This window comes from Lepidochelys kempii, chromosome 6 (assembly GCF_965140285.1).
Source record: "Lepidochelys kempii isolate rLepKem1 chromosome 6, rLepKem1.hap1, whole genome shotgun sequence".
Classification (NCBI taxonomy): Eukaryota; Metazoa; Chordata; order Testudines; family Cheloniidae; genus Lepidochelys; species Lepidochelys kempii.
The window spans coordinates 109,506,004-109,528,597 of NC_136385.1; the positions used below are offsets into that span (position 1 = coordinate 109,506,004).

Consider the following 22,594-nt stretch of genomic DNA (forward strand, 5'->3'; position numbering starts at 1 on the left):
TCAAGATGAGTTGTTCCCATGGAGAAGGGTCCTGGTACTTTGGACCGAGTGTTCATTTTCTCTAGCACAAGTTGCACTGACAGCAAAGTCAAAGTATCCCTGTGAATGAATCCCCCTTATCCCTGAGTGCCCCCTTAGGGCACCCAGCCACAATGCCAGGGTTAGTATCCCAGTTCCCCTTTCGGGCCCCTAAGCACTCCACAAAAGGCTCTCTTAGCTCAATAATACCTTTCCTTGAGGCTGGTTTATCAGAAAAACACAGTGCATGTATCTTTACAAAAGTCCCAAAACATGGTCCATGTATCACCCCTCAGTGCATATAGTAATTAAGATCCCACAACTTCTAGTTCATCAGCATAACACATACCATAAGCAGCATCTTCCACCACATCTGGGCTCTTCCTCAGTCCTCTCCTGTCCTTCTGCCAGGACAGCAACCCCAGACCTTCCAGCAGGGCAGGCAGGCACTGTGCCCAGATCCCAGGAAGTGGCCGGCATGTCCCCCCGGCTCCTAGGCGGAGGGAAGGCCGGGGGGAACCATGGCCAATGGGAGCTGCAGGGGCAGCGTGCGGAGACCCTGGCCATACCTCCAGCTCCTAGGAGCCACCTGAGGTCAGCGCCACCTGGAACCCACACCCTGAACCCGCTCCTATGCCCTAACCCTCTGCCCCAGCTCAGAACCCCCTCCCACATCCAAACTCCCTCCTGGAGCCCTCACCCTCTCTCGCACCCCAACCCCCTGCCCCAGCCCTGAGCCACCTCCCGCATTCATCCCCAACCTGGAGCCCGCTCCTACACCCCAAACCCATCATCCCCAGTCCCACTCCAGAGTTTGCACCCCCAGGTCGGAGCCCTTACCCCCCTGCACCTCAGCCCACAGCCCCATCCCGCATCCTTAACCCCTCATTTTTGACCCTACCCCAGAGTCTGCACCCCCAAGTCCACGCTCGGAGCCTGTACCCTCTCACACACCACAATCCCTGCCCCATCCTGGAGCCCCCTCCCACATTCCGAACCCCTTGGCCCCACCCCCATCCCCTCCTGAACCCCAAACCCCTCATCCCTGGCCCCACCCCAGAGCTCGCACCCCCAGCCAGAGCCCTCACCCCCTTCTGCACCACAACCCCCCTGCCCCAGCCCGGTGAAACTGAGCTAGGGTGGGGGAGAGCGAACGACAGAGGGAGCGGGGATGGACTGAGCAGGAGGGGGGCCTTGGGAGGGGCAAGGGTGTTCGATTTTCTGCAATTAGAAAGTTGGCAACCCTACTTGGAAGCCAGCAGGCTACCCACTCTGCTGATCTCTTGCCTTCAGCCCTCTGGCTCCCACTCTGCAGCATGGAGACATCAGCAGGAAAGCCCCTTCTCTGCTCCCGTTTAGCCCTCTCTGGTCCGTGGCACTCCAGCTTGGGAGTTAGCAGATAATGCCCTTCCCTGCTTTTCTGCCTTCAGTCCTCTGACCCAAGCTCTCTCCAGCTTGGGGAGATCAAACAGCAAACCCCTCTTGCTGCTCTCCTGCCTTCCAATTCTCCCTGATCCCTTATGGTCCTGGGTGCTGTCTCATCCCCTTTATTGGCCAAATAGGGGACACCTGTTCTGGTTGCAGGAAAGCTGGGCATGCTTCACTTAAAGATGCCAGCTGCCCCGTGACAATCCGTCTTGCCAAACAATTTAAGGCAACCAAGCTTTTGCCTGGTCTACATACAAGGTTGCACTGGTTTAGCTAAAGATGTGATTTTTACACTGATTAAAGAGATTGGTACAAGCCCCAGCATGGACACTATTCTAGTTTCAACCTGGTTTATAGCAGTTTAGTTTGTGCTGGTAAATTTACAGATTAAACCAATAAAACTGAGGCGCCACACAGGGGTTTACATTTGTTTAACTAAATCAGTTTTAAAACCAATTTTAGTTGAACTGGTGCAACTTCTGTGTTTAGACAAGGCTTCTGGTTGTTTCAGTGGTTGCTGTTCATGAGTCTGATCCAATGCCCTGGAGATCAATGTAAAGATGCCCACTGAATTCAGTCAACACTGAATCAGGCCTTTAGATAAAGAAAAATGTTACAAACCATTGAGAGAACCTTTGACCGCCTGTCAGCATCGGAAGTGTCCAATATGAAAATAAATGTGTTTAGGAAGCAGTGAATGGGAGTTCATGCTCCTTGTTGCTCCATTGTTCTCTCTCTGAGTCTCATAGTTTTGGAGAAATCCATTTCTATACTAGTGGCCAATCCAGCTCCCATTGAAATCAATGCAAATGTAAAGTCAACAGTAGGGATTGAACCACAGACCTCTGGCTCTAAAGCAGAACCCTGTGCTGTCTAAGCAAATTCTCCCTTCACAGGATACAAACATCTCTTTGAAGTCAAGAAACTTAACCACCTCAGTAATGGTCTTTCCAGGTCAGGGAAGGCACATTAGTGGGGTAGAGTAGAAAATCTTGACCTGTTTGGGCTACACTTTCAGTGCTATTGCTCCAGTCCCTCTCATGAGCACTAAACAGTTTTAGTTTCCTTCTACAATTTTCTTTCAAAATGTAACTTGCTCTATGAAAACTGGTTTCCTCCAACAGCCCATAAAGCACATCTCAGCACCATTATTTATATGACGGAAAAAATCCATGTTTTTCCTGGCTGCAGAAGAAAAGCGTTCCAATTAAACTGGTGCAATTACCTCACAGACATTCATAAACATTTACACATTCATCAGACTTTGCTATCAAGGTCTAAAGCTAACCAAGGAAAAATGTGAATCCCTCATTAACAGGCAATATGACTAATGATGCATCAAAATGAGAAACTATTACACCATTTAAACCTAAATTAAAAATCCTGGTATTTGCATTGTTAGTTCACTCACAAAATGAAATCCCTTATTCCCTTGCCCAATTTTCATTACTGAGATGGAAGTGACTCCTAAATTACTTTTCTCATTAGAATGGCATTTAAAAGCACTATTGCTGATCACCTCTGTTCTCCATCACTGTTCGGAGATGATCTTAGTTACCAGGCAGCAGGTCTTTAGTAAATCACTGTTCAGTAAAGTAATTTTACAAGTCTTGTGAAAGAAAATCCTTCATACGATGAAAAGCTTCACACCACTGAACTTAGTTAGGAGTCAGTCCTGCTTCTAATGGGAGCAGGAGCAAGTCCTTAAAGAACAAGATACATCCCAAAGCACACACTGATCTAAGGGCCTGATCCTGCTTTCCTTTTTTCTACGCAGTACTTCCCATTGGCTTTCTGGGTACACAAAGAAAGCAGGATCAGGCACATAAAATCACTTAAGTGCAAGGTCTCACTTAGCTCCAATTCAACTCCCATAGTAGTCAAACAGAGTGTCCATCCATTACTCAGTGTGGAACTCTGTCCCCCTTCTAGTGGCTGAGCAACATACAGTCATTGATGAGCCTGGTACAGGTTTACCTAACAGAACAGTGGCTCCATGTCTAGTTGGCAGCCGGTATCAAGTGGAGTGCCCCAATGGTCAGTCCTGGGGCCGGTTTTGTTCAATATCTTCATAAATGATCTGGAGGATGGTGTGGATTGCACCCTCCGCAAGTTTGCAGACGACACTAAACTGGGAGGAGAGGTAGAAATGCTGGAGGGTAGGGATAGGATACAGAGGGACCTAGACAAATTGGAGGATTGGGCCAAAAGAAATCTGATGAGGTTCAACAAGGACAAGTGCAGAGTCCTGCACTTAGGACGGAAGAATCCAATGCACCGCTACAGACTAGGGACCGAATGGCTCGGCAGCAGTTCTGCAGAAAAGGACCTAGGGGTTACAGTGGATGAGAAGCTGGATATGAGTCAACAGTGTGCCCTTGTTGCCAAGAAGGCCAATGGCATTTTGGGCTGTATAAGTAGGGGCATTGCCAGCAGGTCGAGAGACGTGATCGTTCCCCTCTATTCGACATTGGTGACACCTCATCTGGGAGTACTGTGTCCAGTTTTGGGCCCCACACTACAAAAAGGATGTGGAAAAATTGGAAAGAGTCCAGCAGAGGGCAACAAAAATGATTAGGGGACTGGAACACATGACTTATGAGGAGAGGCTGAGGGAGCTGGGATTGTTTAGTCTGCAGAAGAGAAGAATGAGGGGGGATTTGATAGCTACTTTCAACTACCTGAAAGGGGGTTCCAAAGAGGATGGATCTAGACTGTTCTCAGTGGTAGCAGATGACAGAACAAGGAGTAATGGTCTCAAGTTGCAGTGGGGGAGATTTAGGTTGGATATTAGGAAAAACTTTTTCACTAGGAGGGTGGTGAAACACTGGAATGCGTTACCTAGGGAGGTGGTGGAATCTCCTTCCTTAGAAGTTTTTAAGGTCAGGCTTGACAAAGCCCTGGCTGGGATGATTTAATTGGGGATCGGTCCTGCTTTGAGCAGGGAGTTGGACTAGATGACCTCCTGAGGTCCCTTCCAACCCTGATATTCTATGATTCTATGAACAGTCTTTCAACTCAGGCAGTAGAGGTTGGTGTTTTAGAACCAGAGGTCCTGAGTTCAATCTGCACTGCCGCCAACCGACTCATAGGCATCATGTTACATTTGCACCCATTTCAATAGATTTCTCCAAAACTATGAGACTCAGATAGAGAACAGTGGAGCATACGCACCAAACCACTGCTTCCTAAACACATTTACTTTCATGTCAGACACTTCCATCATTGACAGCCCATCAAAGGTTCCCCCAGTGCAGTTATTTACTAATTCTCTGGGGATGACTATTAAACAATAAAAGATGTTGTATTAATCCTAAAGTCTTGAGTCAGAAAAAGACTTCTAATGGGCCGGATCTTGAGGTCTATACATGGTGGTTACTCAGCTTAAGCCTTAATGAAGGAAATGAGTCCAACTCTGCCCCTGCTTAAATCAATGGGTATTTTACACATTCACTTCAGTAAAAGTGGGTATGGAGTTACACCTTAGTGAAAATTGACTAACACCATAAGTTTCTCTCTCTTCAAGAATATAGGTCTAATCATTAATAAAACTATAATAAGAAGTTGAACTGGGTGAAAAAATAGGGAACATTTTTCACAAAATTTCATTTTTTGTTAAAAATCTCAAATTTTTGACAAAGTTCAATTAATTCTAATAATAAACTTTTAAAAACCATTATCACACACCTGAAGTCTGAATCAAAACCTATTATTCTTCCTAGCAAAGAGAATAAATTGTGACCTGTTACTTTTGACCTGCTGTGATCAGGGTGATTCAATCTGATTACAATGCAAATAGCATAAGAAGACAGATGATGTTTATGTTGCTATTTTAAGGTTAGGGTAACAAGCAGAAGCATTTATTTTCCTTTTTCTTTCTGTCTGGTTAGTGCTATAGCTATATTGAACCAACTGTGCAGATAAGAACTTTCAGGCAAGTTAGAAAAATAATCTTTTTAGTTACACTTTAGGCTAACTTCTGCTAGAGAGGATGGAAAAACAGAACAAATAGGACAGGTTTCAGAGTAGCAGCCATGTTAGTCCGTATTCACAAAAAGAAAAGGAGTACTTGTGGCACCTTAGAGACTAACAAATTTATTTGAGCATAAGCTTTCGTGAGCTACGGCTCACTTCATCGGATGCATTCACGCATCCAATGAAGTGAGCCGTAGCTCACGAAAGCTTATGCTCAAATAAATTTGTTAGTCTCTAAGGTGCCACAAGTACTCCTTTTCTTTTAACAAATAGGACCTAATTCCTATACACTAGGATATAATAAAATGGACCATTCCTATATTAAAGTTAAACAGAGAAAGACCCAAATTTCCTTGACAGCCACCCAGATCTTCCTCAGCATTTATGCATAAGATTAGTAAAGCTAGGGAACTATTTAAATTAGAATTATGTTCTAAAATAACCCAGGAATATTAGAAAATGACATTTTCAGCTTCCAATAATCAATGAATTAGCATTCGGAACCGAGCTTATACAAGTGCTCATTAACTGAAAATACTATTCTCTCCTTTGTCGTCAGCTGAAATAGCCTAAGATCTCTACAGGAGGGGAAAAAAAGTAAATTCTCCATTTGTGTCCACATGCTACTGAAGTATTAGAACCTTTTCCCTAGGTTGTTCTGTCAGATTGTCTGTATTTGTTTGTTTTCCTCTTGGGTAATTTTTTTTCCTTTTTACCTTCCCACAGTCTGTCAAAGCTGACATTTGCTAGTCCCATTTGCATGGAAAACAGAAAGAAGCATCACTCTTGTGAAGCCCAGTGCTGTTGAAGAGCATCTTCTAATGATAACTTGCATGTCTGGAGTTTTTATTTACTGTCAGTGGAGTCCATTCAGGAGGGGATTGGGAAGCACTGAGTGGACAACTGCAGACAATGTCACAGACTCTGGAAATCCCAGGGGGTCATAATTTTTAGACACTGCACTATAAGCTTCATCTTTCAACCATTTTAACTTCTTGATGCTGAGTTAGAGAGACAGCTGATTGTGTGTTATACTGGTGGGCTCAGCTCCTTGCCTGGCAAGGTGAGCCATTACATCAGGAGGTTTCCCCCCCCCCCCATATGAAAAGGACTTTCCTATGGCAACCTGACAGACATAGGCTCTGATTATGCTTTCATTTATCCCCCTCTTCCCCCACCTCATGTAAATCAGGAGTAACTCCATAAAGCCAATAGCCTTGGAATGGTGTAAAACGGGTATAAAATCAGAACTTGGCCTTTAGTCCACTAACATTCATTTTAAACCGAACAGCAGAGCTTTTACATTGGAAAATGATATCAGACTGTTGTAAGTTCTGAGCAGAAGCATTATGAAAGGTGAACGGGAAATGTTACACACACACAAAGTATATTGAAGATCCAAAACCACAAACCAATTAGGCACAGAGCATGATATTTTAAAACAGAATAGCTGAGATTCATTTACTTTTGACTTACCTGCTAAGCCTCACATTCAAGGCTCTGAGTTTTCCTTGCAAGAATAGAAGAGGCCACTAAAACACACATTTTCTTGAAGTGTTACTGGCATTGGTGGTGTCATCTATTCTTTCAGGAGAAATGCAGATTCCTGAACTTGGAGGGTAGCCAAGATTTTTGATCACTTTTAAATGATACCCACAGGTCATAATATCATAACTGTATTACACCTGTTATGTACCAGAGCTTTAAAGGAAATTATATCTTAGCATGCAGTAAAACTAAATGGAAAGGATCCTTAGATCTGCTATAAACTCAACAGTTGCAATATACTATATTTTTGTCAACAGCATTGTAAAAGATTTTCCTCTAAAGTGTGTACATGTCACACCAGCATCCCAACCTCTAGAGAGATGGACAATTTCCATTTTTAGTGTCTGCTCCACTCTCCCACCAGCTCAGGGTTTGATTTTTGTCTAATTTAAATATTTAAGGTGAAATTCACCCCATCCACAGAGGCAGGAAAAGACATCTGGACCATTTGAATGATTAAGGGACTTTATTGCTTTATAGGCCCTGACCCTCTCCATAGGGGCTAATTTCACTCCGATTATTTTGGCTTCACGCTAAAGGTCTAGAACAACACGTAGGCTTCAAAAAAAGAACAGGAGTACTTGTGGCACCTTGAAGACTAACAAATTTATTAGAGCATAAGCTTTCGTGGGCTATAGCCCACTTCATCGGATGCACAGAATGGAACATAGAGTAAGAAGATATATGAACTGAACAAGCCCCTGGTGGCATGGCTAATCTGATTAGGTTCTATGATGGTGTCACTTGAATAAATATGTGGACAGAGTTGGTATCGGGCTTTGTTGCAAGGATAGGTTCTTGGGTTAGTGTTCTTGTTGTGAGGTGTGTGGTTGCTGGAGAGTATTTGCTTCAGGTTGGGGGGCTGTCTGTAAGCGAAGACTGGTCTGTCTCCCAAGATCTGTGAGAGTGAGGGATCATTTTTCAGGATAGGTTGTAACTTTTGATGATGTGCTGGAGAGGTTTTAGTTGGGGGCTGAAGGTGACAGCTAGTGGTGTTCTGTTATTTTCTTTGTTGGGCCTGTCCCAATGCCAACTCTGTCCCCATATTTATTCAAGTGACACCATCATAGGACCTAATCACATTAGCCACGCCATCAGGGGCTCATTCACCTGCACATCTACCAATGTGATATATGCCATCACGTGCCAGCAATGCCCTTCTGACATGTACATTGGCCAAACCAGACAGTCTCTATGCAAAAGAATAAATGGACACAAATCTGACATCAGGAATCATAACATTCAAAAACCGGTAGGAGAACACTTCAACCTCTCTGGCCACTCAGTAAAAGATTTAAGGGTGGCAATTTTGCAACAGAAAAGCTTCAAAAACAGACTCCAACGAGAAACTGCTGAGCTTGAATTAATATGCAAACTAGATACCATTAACTTGGGTTTGAATAGAGACTGGGAGTGGCTGGGTCATTACACATATTGAATCTATTTCCCTATGTTAAGTATCCTCACACCTTCTTGTCAACTGTCTAAATGGGCCAACTTGAGTATCATTACAAAAGTTTTTTTTCTCCTGCTGATAATAACTCAATTAATTAGCCTCTTACAGTTTGTATGGCAACTTCCACCTTCTCTGTATGTGTAGGTGTGTGTATGTGTATATATGTTCTTACTGTATGTTCCATTCTATGCATCCGATGAAGTGGGCTGTAGCCCACGAAAGCTTATGCTCTAATAAATTTGTTAGTCTCTAAGATGCCACAAGTACTCCTGTTCTTTTTGCGGATACAGACTAACATGGCTGCTACTCTGAAACATAGGCTTCAGGCAGGGGACATGTGGAAAGTTAGCAGTCTGAGTGCTGGAATCCTGATTGGCTGTGTATATGGAAGCACTCTGATTTCATTTGTGGAGGAAATAGGGGAGGTGGGGGTAAATCAGAAGCTGATTAGCTCAGGCTCTTGTGCAGGTAGGTAACAGAGGCAGCTGTGGGGAGTGGGGAGGTTGGGTTGTAGCGCTGGGTGGGAACTAGTATATAGAGGTTGGTGGAATTGGGGCCAGAGTTCAGAGAGTGAGTGAGTGAGTGAGTGTGAGAATGATGGATAGAATTAGGGTTAGGTAGAAAAGACAGTGAAAGAACATGTCTATGTTGTAGTGCAAAGGCCCTGAAACTTGGGAGGAGGTAGGAACGAGCTCATATATGGGGACACAGGTTAGGAAGCAGATTAGACAAGTGAGGCTGGTGAAGAACTGGGCAGCCAGGGGCTGAGTTCCTTCAAATTTGACAGCTGAAAGGAGGGTGGAAGATATCAGAAGCTGGAAACACATGTCATCTGCAGTGTCTCGGTGCAATTTACTGAGGAAGGCCTGTAGACTATTGTAAGGGTTAATTTAGGGAGGGGGCAATGTGTTTATGGACAGTACTACAATACATTATCTAAGTCACCTTCCTGTTGCTGTGGTGTATATACTTCACCACCTACAGGCAGCAATTCACTGCACCATAATTGTTCTAGTAATTGAAATTGCCTCAATTTTGACACTCAGCAATCAGTTGTTTGCATCTGGGTAATTAAATGGAAGATTTAGTTTGAAAGCTTTTGCTATTATTCCAGACACATACTGGTCCAGAAGCCATTTAGCTGTGAGCTCCTCGCACTGGCAAATGGCTTTGATTTGAATAGTAATTTTTGATAGTACAGTCTGAGTTTTGACAGATTTACCCATATCTTTATCACCAGTGCAGAGCAGAAAAGTTAGAAATAATTAGGAGTGCATTTAATACATTCAGATGATTAAAAATGGAAATTGCTAACTGGAAATTGCCAACATAAGCCTCTGAAAGAAAGATCCACCAGAGCACCAAACAGCCACCACCAATACTCAGAGGCAGTCCCACAGATCCAAAAAACTCACAGCTTAAAAATGTATTAGGTCTTGCTACCTTAATGAAATTTCTTGGCAAGCTGTTGCGGTCAGTCAGCTAGAAGGGAAGAAAAGAATATTATACAACTTAAAACTTAATTAAAATATAAAAGAAAAGACACTTTATTGTCATGGTAAACTTTAATCTTTATTACAGATTACTAAAATAGGACCTTTTTAACATTCAGGCTTTGACAAGATAATATTTGAGCTCAAAGACCTTTACAAACATTGATAAATTAAAATTCACAGAACCCCTTATCAGACAAATAAGCATAAATAGCCTAATATCCCTATTTTAAAGATGGGGAACCTTGGACAAAATTGGCAAAATTTGTATACCCTTACTTATACTGAATAATACCTTACTTCACAAGAACACCTCTTGAATTCAATAGCCATACCTGTGCTATAATATTCAGCATGATTAATCTCAGCATTACATCATTGACTTCAGTCAAGTTACTTCTGATTTACACTGATGTAAGTAAAATCAGAAAAAAAAAAAAGGCCTTAAATGACTTGTCCAGGATCCCACAGCAAGTCAGTGGAAGGGCGGGGACAGAACCAAGAATTTCTGCCTCCTGGCCATGTTCTCATATCACTAGGTCTGACCACAAGAACGAGGGGTGACATTCTGTGCTGCGCCTCTTAAAAGGAGTGTGATTTAGGTGGTGTTAAGCCACCTTTGCACCCTCTTGATCCTGGGCTGCTTTGCAGCCCCTAGAGCAACATAGACCATCTAAACAACCTATCCCCAGATGCCTATGGACTGCAGCACTACCCAGAATCCCTGCAACATTAAGTGCTGTGACCCCACTCCCAACATGCCCTTCCCACCTCCAGCTCTGCCCTTCCCTGCACGCCCTCTGTGCCAGCACTTGTGAGGAGGTGCTCAGAAGACAGTCTTATGGCTGTTTTCCATATTATCTGAACCAGAAGAATTCTCCACCTGTTCAACACAGAGCTTTTATGGGTCCTCAACACCACCCCAGACCTTTTACACAGCATTAAGGGCGTGGAGGGAGATGAAACTCTTCCCTATGAATACAGTTTTGACTAGAATACACTTAATTTGATGATTGAGACAGAAGCTTTACATACAAGTTGTCAACTAGCTTCACATGAGGAACATACATAATACGGGTAAGATCTTCAAAGCTGACTAGAGTATTTAGCCATCCAACTCCCACTGAAATTGATCTCTCTCTCTCTCTCTCACACACACACACACACACACACACACACACACACACACACACGTACGGCCAGAGTTGATGGCCAGGGTTGTCAGCAGGGTAATGCTCTCAAATCCGGATTAACAGAGTCACAGAGTTTAAGGTCAGAAGAAACCACCAGATCATCTAGTCTGACCTCCTGTACATCACAGACCACTAATACCACACAGCACCTGCACACTAACCCCAACAATCAAAATTAGTCTAAAGTATTACAGCCCACATGAGATTAAATTACAGTGTGCCGCCGGCAGTGAACAGACGGGACTGAGGTGCACCAGTGCCCAAGGAATGGATTAGATGAGATATACCCAAACGATCTTGGCAAGTGACCTGCACTCTATGCTGCAGAGAAAGGTAAAAAACCCCATGGTCACAGCGCCTCTGACCTGAACACAAGAAGCAATCCTCTGGATTTTATACTCTGGCCACAAAGCACCAGCACATGTAAGATGGCACAAACAGGGTTGGCCATATTGCTTTTGGTATTTCCAGTAGCTGAAACCATCAGCATCCTTGGTCAGGATCTAAATGGAGGCTGCACATCTTCATCTGGCTTCAAGGCAGCTCTTCAGTGCTTTGCAGCTGCATTTTTAAATGCCAGTAAGTAAACCCTAAGCCATTACTTCCTCAGCTCCCATCCTACCGTCTCCCCTACAATCCATTATGACATGAACTAAGAACTGAATTAAGTTTCAGCCATTAAAGATATTGTTACCAATCATGCTTCAGCAAAACACATGTACGACGTTAAGAACATCTGAGCAGTCCCATTAGTTTCAATGGGACTGCTCATGTGTGCTTAATTTTACATGAGCATTTGGTATTTTGCACCTGACTGTTTATTGTTTGGGTGGGGTTTTTTTTTTGAAGAAGAAGAGACACTTCTCAAAATACTGCAGATGAAAGGAAAGTTAAGGGATGAAATTAAAGACCCCTCTGTTTAATATCTTCTATGTCACGTATAGCACTTTTAATCAGCAGATCTCAAAGTGCTTTTTAGAAAAGGTCGGTATTATTATCATCCCTATTTTACAGACAGGAAAACAGAAGCGCAGAAGGTAACCTGACTTGCCCACGGTCACCTAGCAGGCCAGTGGCAGTGCAGGGAAGAAGAACACAAGTCTCCTGAATCCCCATCCAGTGCTCCATCCAGTAGGCAACTGGGGAAGCTCAAGTTAATTTCACAGGTGACACACCCAAAATCCTTTTGTGTTTCTCTCTTCTGGAACAAGATGACAACTGTGGGAACAAGATGCATTAGGGGCCTTTGAGAAAAAGTGGCACAGAAAACAGCTGGGGTTCCAATGAACAATACAGAATATATTTGTGTGTGTGTGTGTGTGTTTAGATTTTTAAGATATGACTGGATCTTGGCCTTACACAACACCAAATCAGGAGTAACTCCTCTTGTGTCAATAGGTGCAAAAACTGATGATGTGAGAACAGAATCAGGCCTGTAGATTTCAGACTGTACATCTCACTGGCTTTTGCTTATACAGGGAGTGGTAAATGAAGATTTGAAGAGGCAAAGCAGCAGATGTCATTTGGTTAAAGTGCTGAAAATTGGAGTTCTTAATTGACAGAGGAGAGATAATGCTGTGGGGAAGCATTAATGAATAGCAGGAGATTGTTAATAAGAGGTTTAGCAGAAGATTTCAGCATGTAAAACTACTATTTTAAAAAAAGAAAAGGAGTACTTGTGGCACCTTAGAGACTAACCAATTTATTTGAGCATGAGCTTTCGTGAGCTACAGCTCACTTCATCAGATGTTTACCGTGGAAACTGCAGCAGACTTTATATACACACAGAAATCATGAAACAATACCTCCTCCCACCCCACTGTCCTGCTGGTAATAGCTTATCTAAAGTGATCAACAGGTGGGCCATTTCCAGCACAAATCCAGGTTTTCTCACCCTCCACCCAAATCCAGGTGAGAAAACCTGGATTTGTGCTGGAAATGGCCCACCTGTTGATCACTTTAGATAAGCTATTACCAGCAGGACAGTGGGGTGGGAGGAGGTATTGTTTCATGATTTCTGTGTGTATATAAAGTCTGCTGCAGTTTCCACGGTAAACATCTGATGAAGTGAGCTGTAGCTCACGAAAGCTCATGCTCAAATAAATTGGTTAGTCTCTAAGGTGCCACAAGTACTCCTTTTCTTTTTGCGAATACAGACTAACACGGCTGTTCCTCTGAAACCTGTTACTATTTTAAAAATATTTGTTATCAGCATCTCCATGGGGTATAAGCAATAAATATCAGTGCCAGTAACAATGCTCTCTGTCCTCTGTAGAAACGGAGACAAGGAGCTTTAATACATCATTAACATTCGAGAATGGTTGTCTTGTCTTTTCATTTTTATACCAGCAGAGAAAGATCAGTCCAATAACTCATGTGAGGCTCAAGTAATCAGCTCAAATGAAAATACAGTATATAATTATAATCACCCAACTGGCAATCTTTGCTCAAGAGAGAGAGACCAAGGACTGGAACAGCTGAGGTTGTTGCTGGGGCTCAGATCCAGGGCTTTTAGTCTCTTACATCCATAAGTACTATAATACAAAATGGAGTTGTTTCCATTGCCATTCAGCGGCTGGTCGGTGGCTTGTATGCAATAAGTTTGGGAGTCTCAGACCAGTGGAAGGTGTCTGCAGCACAACAGTCAGCTCCACAATCAGCCCCTTTTCTTGGCAAACTCATGGAGACGCCAAGGACTGAGGCACCGATTCAGCCCAGTGCTTAAATACATGTATAACTTTAAGCCTGGGAGTAGTCTTGTTGGGCCACAATCTCCAGCCTCCTTTGGTCACTTTGCGCCACTCAGGTGGGGCAAAGCGGATGGATTCCAGCCAAAAATTGGCCAGCGGAGAATTCGTCTTGCAGAGGAGAACCACTCACAAGTATCAGCTCAACGGAAGCAGTGAAGCCGACACTTGCGCTACGCTGGTCTCCAGTATGAGGGTGTGCTGGGAAAGGGATGGATATGGCAGTGGTGGGGCAGGAACATAGATTCCAAGGCCAGAAAGAGTAGAGCTGATTCTCCACTGGTTTAAATTAGACCAACCCCTCAGCTGTTCTAACTAAAGCTGGGACCATGTCTACATGAACTAAGCTCAGATGCAGGGGAGAATTGAGCCCATTGACTGGGGCATGAACGGCCAGAGAGAATTAGCTAGAGCCGGCCAAAAAAATTATGATGAATTTTCATGGGATATTTTGAAAATTTTTTTTTTGTTACTTTCCCACAAATCTCTTAAGGTTTTTGTTGCCGTTATTTTATGAACAACCCAAACTGGAAAGCTAAGAATTCTTCGTTTTGAAAACCATTTTTGGTAAAAAAAAAAAAAATTCATTTTCAAAAACCAAAAATTTGTACTGAAAGCCAAACTGGAAAAGGAATATCATTACCAAAAATTTCAATTAATTTTTAATTGAAAAAACAAATTAAATTTTTCCACAACAATTTTCAGTTTGGTCAAAAAGGCATTTTTTCCCATTAAAAAGAAATGTACCAATGATAAAAATTCAACCAGCTTTGGAATTTGCTCTCTTCCCAGCCCTATAGTACATCTCTGCAGGTCATGACTGAGACATCTGAGAGAGACTGTGGGGACACATGGTTAGCCAACTTCAATGTCCAAGGTTGTCAGTGAGACATCACAAGGATTAAGATTCTCTTGCGCACGAAAAAGCAGAGATTGATGTTTCTCTGTACATTCCCCTGAATTCTTATTGGAAATGTTCATCTTGAATTCTTTCAAGCTAATCCTTAGCTTTTCTGTACCATTCTTTGAATTTTTTCACACACAACCATTGAGGTCTGTGTGATTTGCACCTCTTTATGCATTATAAAGTTATAGGATATTACCACTTCATAGCTTTTCATACTGTGATTTGGCCTTTTTCAATCTCTGTCTCCATAAACAGATAAAAGTGGCTTCCAATAAAATTATTTAAAAGTTGGTTAAGCACAGAATATGACTAATCCCGTGTTCACAGCTGGACGTTAAACCAAGCCTCATTAAATACAATGTTCTTGCACTTCTCCCACAGCAGAAACAAATGGCGCATGGAAGAACTTTGACCACCCCCGTCTCTCTCTCTCTCTCTCTCTCTCACACACACACACACACACACACACACAGCCAACCCCAACATTTCAAAAATCATGAGTCAAGAAAGCATAGGAGTGGCTTACAAATATAAATAAATAAGTTTTAATTCTTTTCATTTGTCTTCTGGTTTCACATTCTTCAGGATACATTTGTGTCACATTTTTTCCACAGCAGTGAGGGCTAGAAACACACTTTATTTGTAAATGAAAGCTGAGATTCTCACAATCACTTGACTCCAGGAACTGGAGCTTTAAAAAAAACAACAAATATTACGACATTCACAAGATCACCCAAGTCAGAAACACTGCACATCCACACAAGCTTTACTCACAGCAATGTAGGTGTTTACAACTGTGTTAAAGTTTGCAGTTGTTTTTTTATTTATATCTAATTTGGAGAACCCCATCCACATGAGTGTGGGCTAAGCAAGTACTTCCCTAAGCAGCAGTCCAAGGTCTTGATTCAAAGCCCACTGAAATCAATAGAAAGTCTTCCATTGACTTAATGGGTTTTGGATCCATCTCCCAAATAAAGGCTTGTAGTATCTTAACTTCCTTTTTCTCTTAACTCCAGTTAGCAGCATTTCTAAACTACTCGTATAAAGCTGAAAGGCTCTTATTTTGAAAGAACATTTTGTTCAATAAATATGTATTTTTTTTTAAAACGTCTGCTTACTGGGTTCCAACAGATAATTAATTAGTCATATCAATCAATCTGGGCATATTAAATCAGCAGGGAAGGAGCAGGAATGAAAAGCACTGATGCAGACACCGGTACTCTTACATTTTCTGTGCTACATTTTCATGAAGCTCCCCACCAACACTGTTGATCCCACATTTGTGTGCATATGTAAAACTTGTACTTGCATGTGTAAAAGAAGGACATGTGCATGCAAATGAGGATTTGTGCATGCAGTTCAGATGTAAAGTCAATTTTGAAGGGTAAAGCTAAGGTGGCCAGGTGCCCGGTTTTCAACTGGAAAGTCCGGTGGAAAAGGGGACCTGACAGCGGCCGATCAGATCTACTGACCACACACCCATTGTCCAGTCACTGTGAGCAGGGGAGGTGGGGTGGCGCCGATCTTTCACCCACTCCAGCTCCTATTCAGCAGGGGCCGCCTCCTAACTTTGTCAGGCAGCTGCAGCTTCTGAGCCCCATCTCCACAGGCAAGTCCCTCCTGACCTGGGCGGGAGGTGTGGGAGGGGGAAAGCAACAAGCGATGGGGGCTAGGAGGAAAGAGAGGGGATGGGGGCAGGGCCTCAGGAGAAGAAGCTGGGCAGGGGCAGGGCTCGGTGGAAGAGGTGGGGTGCTTGCTGCTTGACTGAAATATACCGTGTGGTCTGTTTGTCTGGGGGACTGTGTGCTGACCAGAGGCCTGCTAGGCAAGGCTGAGAGCTTCTTAACGAGGCTTTGACCCCTAAGTCAACCCTTAACCAGGGGCCGGGGCTACTCAAGAAGACTTTAAAAAGCCCGCTCCTAAGCGACCAGAGGAGCTAGGGAACAGGAGTGGCTAATGGGAATTTTGCAAGGGAGTTTAGAGGGGGAACATGCGGGTGGGGTGGGGCCCTAGATACACATAACATTCTTTAAACTTAAAGCCCAAACCACCCCCTGATAAAAACAAAACATCAACAAAGCTGCAGGAGTAAAAAGAAAATCCAGCCAGAATTCCAGCAACAAAGTGGGGGCTATCCAATTTATCGCACCCAACGCAGCATGTATGATTACCTGCCCTATGGGCAGGTGGCATATGTGTGCATTCGATGCAAGGAGCTCCTGGCCCTCGGAGACTGTGTACTGGCTTTGGAGACCAGAGTGGCTGAACTGGAGGAGCTAAGGGAGACAGAGAGGTACATAGATGAGACTTTCTAGGATACAGTGCAACGGTTCCATCCCCGGTCTGACAGCCTCTGTGCTGTTGAGGAAGATGAAAGCCTCAGGGAAGGAGAACATCCAGCTGGAGCAGGTGGAAACAATCCCTTAGTTGGGCCCCTCCTTCCAGATGATGTTGTGGTATCCTTTCACACTTAGGATACCTCTCCGGGGGAGGGAACTCCAGTTATTAGGAAGAGACAGGTATTAGTAATGGGCGATTCAATCATTAGAAACGTGGATAGCTGGGTTTGCGATGACCGGGAGAACCGCATGGTGACTTGCCTGCTGGGTGCAAAGGTTGCGGATCTCTTGAGACATCTAGACAGATTTGTGTGCAGTGCTGGGGAGGAGCCGGTGGTTGTGGTACATGTAGGTACCAAGGATACATTACCAACCACCTGACCAGGATGGTGATAGTGACTGTGAAGTGCTCACGGAGAGTAGAGAGGCTATAAAAATAAAAAACTCAGTACTAATGGGGGATTTCAACTATCCCCATATTGACAGGTACATGTCACCTCAGGATGGGATGCAGAGACAAAGTTTCTTGACACCTTAAATGACGGCTTCTTGGAGCAGCGAGTCCTGGAACTCACAAGAGGAGAGGCAATTCTTGATTTAGTCCTAAATGGAGCACAGGATCTGGTCTAAGAGGTGAATATAGCTGGACCACATGGTAGTAGTGACCATAATATAATTAAGTTTAACATCCCTGTGGCGGGAAAAACGCCACAGCAGCCCCACACTATAGCATTTCATTTCAGAAAGGGGGACTACACAAAAATGAGGAAGTTTGTACCTTTTAATTTCTGTATCACTATGCCAAAAGTGAAATCTCTACAAGCTGCATGGAAACTTTTTAAAAGACACCGTAACAGAGGCTCAACTTAAATGTATGCCCCAAATTAAAAAAACATAGTAAGAGAACCAAAGAAGTGCCACCGTGGCTAAACAACAAAGTAAAAGAAGCAGTGAGAGACAAAAGGCATCCTTTAAAAAGTGGAAGTTAAACCCTAGTGAGGAAAATAGAAAGGAGAAACTCTGGCAAATGAAGTCTAAAAATATAATTAGGAAGACCAAAAAAGAATTTGAAGAACAGCTAGCAAAGACTCAAAAACTAATAGCAAAACAATTTTTAAGCACATCAGAAGCAGGAAGCAGTAGGGCCACTGTATGATCAAGATACTAAAGGAGTACTCAATGACGATAAGGCCATTGCAGAGAACCTAAATGAAATCTTTGCATTGGTCTTCACTGCTGAGGATGAGAGAGAGATTCCCAAACCTGAGCCATTCTTTTTAGGTGACAAATCTGAGGAACTGTCCCAGATTGAGGTGTCGTTAAAGGAGGTTTTGGAAAAAATTGATACATTAAACAGTAATAAGTCACCAGGACCAGATGATATTCACCCAAGAGTTTTGAAGGAACTCAGATGTGAAATTGTAGAACTACTAACTGTAGCTTGTAACCTATCATTTAAATCAGCTTCTGTAACAAATGACTGGAGGATAGCTAATGTGACACTGATTTTTAAAAAGGGCTCCAGAGGTGACCCCGGCAATTACAGGCCGGTAAGCCTGACTTCAGTACTGGGCAAACTAGTTGAAACTATAGTAAAGAACAAAATTGTCAGACACATACATGAACATAATTTGTTGGGGAAGAGTCAACACGGTTTCTGTAAAGGGAAATCATTCCTCACCAATCTACTAGAATTCTTTGAGGGAGTCAACAAGTATGTGGACAAGACTGATGCAGTGGATATAGATTTTCAGAAAGCCTTTGACAAGGTCCCTCACCAAAGGCTCTTAAGCAAAGTAAGCTGTCCTGGGATAAGAGAGAAGATCCTCTCAGGGACTGGTAACTGGTTAAAAGATAGGAAATAAAGGGTAGGAATCAATGGTCAGTTTTCAGAATGGAGAGAGGTAAATAGTGGTGTCCCCCAGGGCTCTGTACTGGAACCAGTCCTATTCAACATATTCACAAATTATCTGGAAAAAGGGGTAAACAGTCAAGTGGCAAAATTTGCAAATGATACAAAACTAATCACGATAATTAAGTCCCAGGCAGACTGTGAAGAGCTACAAAAGGATCTCACAAAACTGAGTAACTGGGCAACAAAATGGCAGATGAAATTCAATGTTGATAAATGCAAAGTAATGCACATTGGAAAACATAATTCCAACTATGCATATAAAACGATGGGGGTCTATATTAGCTGTTACCACTCAAGAAAGATCTTGGAGTCATTGTGGATTGTTCTCTGAAAACATCCACTCAGTGTGCAGCGGCAGTCAAAAAAGTGAACAGAATGTTGGGAATCATTAAGAAAGGGATAGATAATAAGACAAAAAATATCACACTGTCTCTATGTAAATCCATGGTACTCCCACATCTTGAATACTGTGTGCAAATGTGGTCACCCCATCTCAAAAAAGATATACTGGAATTGGAAAAGGTTCAGAAAAGGGCAACAAAAATTATTAGGAGTATGGAACGGCTGCCATATGAGGAGAGATTAATAAGACTGGGACTTTTCAGCTTGGAAAAGAGACAACTAAGGGGGGATGGGTATGATAGAGGTCTATAAAATCATGACTGATGTGGAGAAAGTAAATAAGGAAGTGTTTCCATGGATCATATTGGACTATTCAGCCCAAGAACACGGTATACCTGCCACCTATTTGTATTTGTCCTTGAGGATAAATTAATCTTGTTCCAACAACATGACATTGTTCATGGTGATATTTGGCATGATCTCATGTGATAACATTGAGTTATATCACAAAGCTAGGAGTAAACTACCAACTCTAAGTAGGATAACAAAACCTTCACTGGAATAGGCCAATGAAGACCTAGAATGGCTGGTGTCAGGAACCCACATGATCAGTGGACACTAGGACTTGCAACGCTACATTAACTAAGAGCCGCGTCCAAAATATAGTAAAATTCTGCTCCAAGGCTACAGAAAGCTTTAGATGATGCAGCAGGACATGTAATGAGTCTACTCTATTATATTGTTCAACACTCGCTGCTAGCTGCTGCTCCTGGCTTAGAGCATTACCAAGGGTAGCCCTGAAAAGGAGCTATCAATTCCTGTGGGTAGATATGATGTAGGAATTAAAGATCATTTGGAGGGAAACAATGGCTCTACAATGAAGCAGCGGGTATAAAAGAATAAAACCAAAAAAACCCACCCAAACTAAAAAGTCCCACCGTATCTGTACTTAGTTATCATGAATGAGAAGGAGAGAGAAAGGAGAAAGGAAAGCTCCTTCATTTCCCCCCATCCTCAATCGCAGTTCAGGGAATGGGAGCATTCGATCCTACTCAAAATGGGAAGAAAAGAGCTTCCAATGAATCTGTTCAAAATAGTCACCAGAAGCAGAGAAGTACATGTCTTAACACACCAGTATTGATGTTAATGTGTACAGTATGAACGGCAGACTCAGAAAGACCCTGGAATATCACTACTCCCACAACACCGGCGTTCTTTATTCTTATGTGTTTAAGGATGGCAGAGATGTCAGCCAGCAGAATAATGAGCTACATTTAAAAGTCTCACACTAATTTATTTTTCTGCCTGAAAAAGGCACAAAGGTACTGAGGTACACCTCCATACAGCCTCACATCCCAGCCACTAAACAGGGTAAGTAACAAATCTTTGTCAAGAAGCACTAGTTAGCAAAGGAGTCCTATGTCCCAGGCCACTGTAGTATAAACATTTTTACAAAGCTTGCAATATCATTTACAGCCCTGGCAATAGCAGATATCTCTGGATGAAGCAGTATTTTGGTTCTATGCTTAGCATTTGGAAATAACAAAGCTGTACTGGTTGTAGAAGTCTTCCTGGCTTAATCTCTTAAGGCACTGGCATTGTTTGTTACTTAGGACCTCAGGTTTCATCACTCCTTCAGCGCCTTGGAGACAGAACTTCCTGCCATTGGGAAAGCATCTTTCCAAATACCACTTGCTACTGCACTGTCAACATACAAGGGAGAAGGCTGAGCTGAGTTAAAATGCGACTTAGGTGGTGAAAAGTGAAGTGAGTTTGGTGGTTTCAACAAAGTCTCAATTAGAGGGAACATATCAACAGTACAAAAATAGCACCCCATTTGTCATGGTGCTATCTGACTAGGTGCTTACCCAGAGCCCCTCATCACAGGATCTGAGCTTTGCTTTCCCAAAGCAAACAGAGCAAAAAAAGAGTCAAACAAGCAGACTAGATTTCTTCAGAGGGTGCTGGAAAGTGCATGTCTATGTACTGAGAAAGAGTGGGGAGCGTCTCGTCTTTCTCCATCTTATCTTCTTTTCCTTAGGTTTGTTTGTTGACATTGTGGGAAGATGAGGTTAAATCAGCAAGTTCCAGAAGAGAGCTTTGGAGCAATTGCAGTGAAAGCGCAGGCCACGTCTATACCTACCACTCTGCAGCAGTGCAGCTGCACCATACCCTGAGCCACTGTCAGCATTCAGTGCTGACAAAAGAAAGCTCTCCCATCAGCATAAAAAACTCACCTCTGTGAGTGGCATAATCTATGTGGGTGGAAGAAGTTCTGTGCATAAGAACGTTCATGTCAGTGTAACTTATGTTGCTCGGGGGGGGGGGTGGAATATTCATACCCCTGAGTGACATATGTTTTGCCGACATGGGCTGTAGTGTAGACGTAGCCTCAGTTCTGTGTTCCCTGTAATTTTACCCTTGAAGGTAGCAGTCTCATTGTTCACGGTACTACAGTAACGAGGGCCATATAAGTACCCAGGACCGCCAAATCGATGGTCTGTGAGCAAGAGGTATTCTTTTAAGTAGCTTGGCCCAGATGCCACGGAGAACCATAAAGTTGTGTTATAGTGAGCAAGTAGAGCACCGGGGTCATATGTTCTCAGTGACTAGTGTTGCTAACAAGATGGGCTGGTGCATTTTGGATCTTGGAGCTTATTACTGTCAGTGCATTCATTCCCAGGCACAGCAACTTGCAGTAATCCGGCCTGGAAGTCATGGAGGTGAGGATAATTGAAGATAGGTCATCATCAAGTGACAGCAGAGGGTCCAGCCTTCTTGCCAGCCCCAGAAGCCAGGCAGCATTTTTGGCAGCTGTTGCTATTTGAGCATCCAGAAGCAGGAGATCCCCAAAGCAGCAAACTGATGTGGATAGTTGAGGGCAGACTCCCTCAGCAGCAGAAGGCATGATGGTGGTGACCAGAGCTTCAAAATATTTTTCTTTTCCCTCCAATTTATGCATGTTTAGTTTCAGCCCAATGCCTTTCACGCACTTGCTGATCTTGGCCAGTCACCAAGTGAGCAAGGGATAAGGGATTTGGTAGCAAATGAGACAATGTCCCGTCCTCCATTGTCTGAGGGTGGCCTGAAAGCCAGGATTGATGGGATGTTCTGTATTAATTTCTGCTACAGAAGTGCTAGGTATTACAGGGGGAGAGGGAAGTGTTTTAGGATTTTTTTAAAGAAACTCTCCTTCTCAATTTCATTGGCTAAAAACAGAAAACTGTGAACAT

The 22,594-nt window shown here is 43.2% G+C and overlaps 1 protein-coding gene across 2 annotated transcripts in view; it reads right to left on the reverse strand.

The window, feature by feature from the left end:
* Nucleotides 1-22,594, reverse strand: part of CCDC85C (coiled-coil domain containing 85C) — a 161,792-nt gene that overhangs the window by 36,061 nt on the left and 103,137 nt on the right. Inside the window, exon 3 of one of the 2 annotated variants that reach the window (XM_073349617.1) lies at nucleotides 9,869-9,907. The exons of the other annotated variant lie outside the window; for it this stretch is intronic. Coding sequence (XP_073205718.1) covers nucleotides 9,869-9,907 — 39 coding nt within the window. The remainder of the gene's footprint in view (nucleotides 1-9,868; nucleotides 9,908-22,594) is intronic. 2 annotated transcript variants of the gene reach the window in all.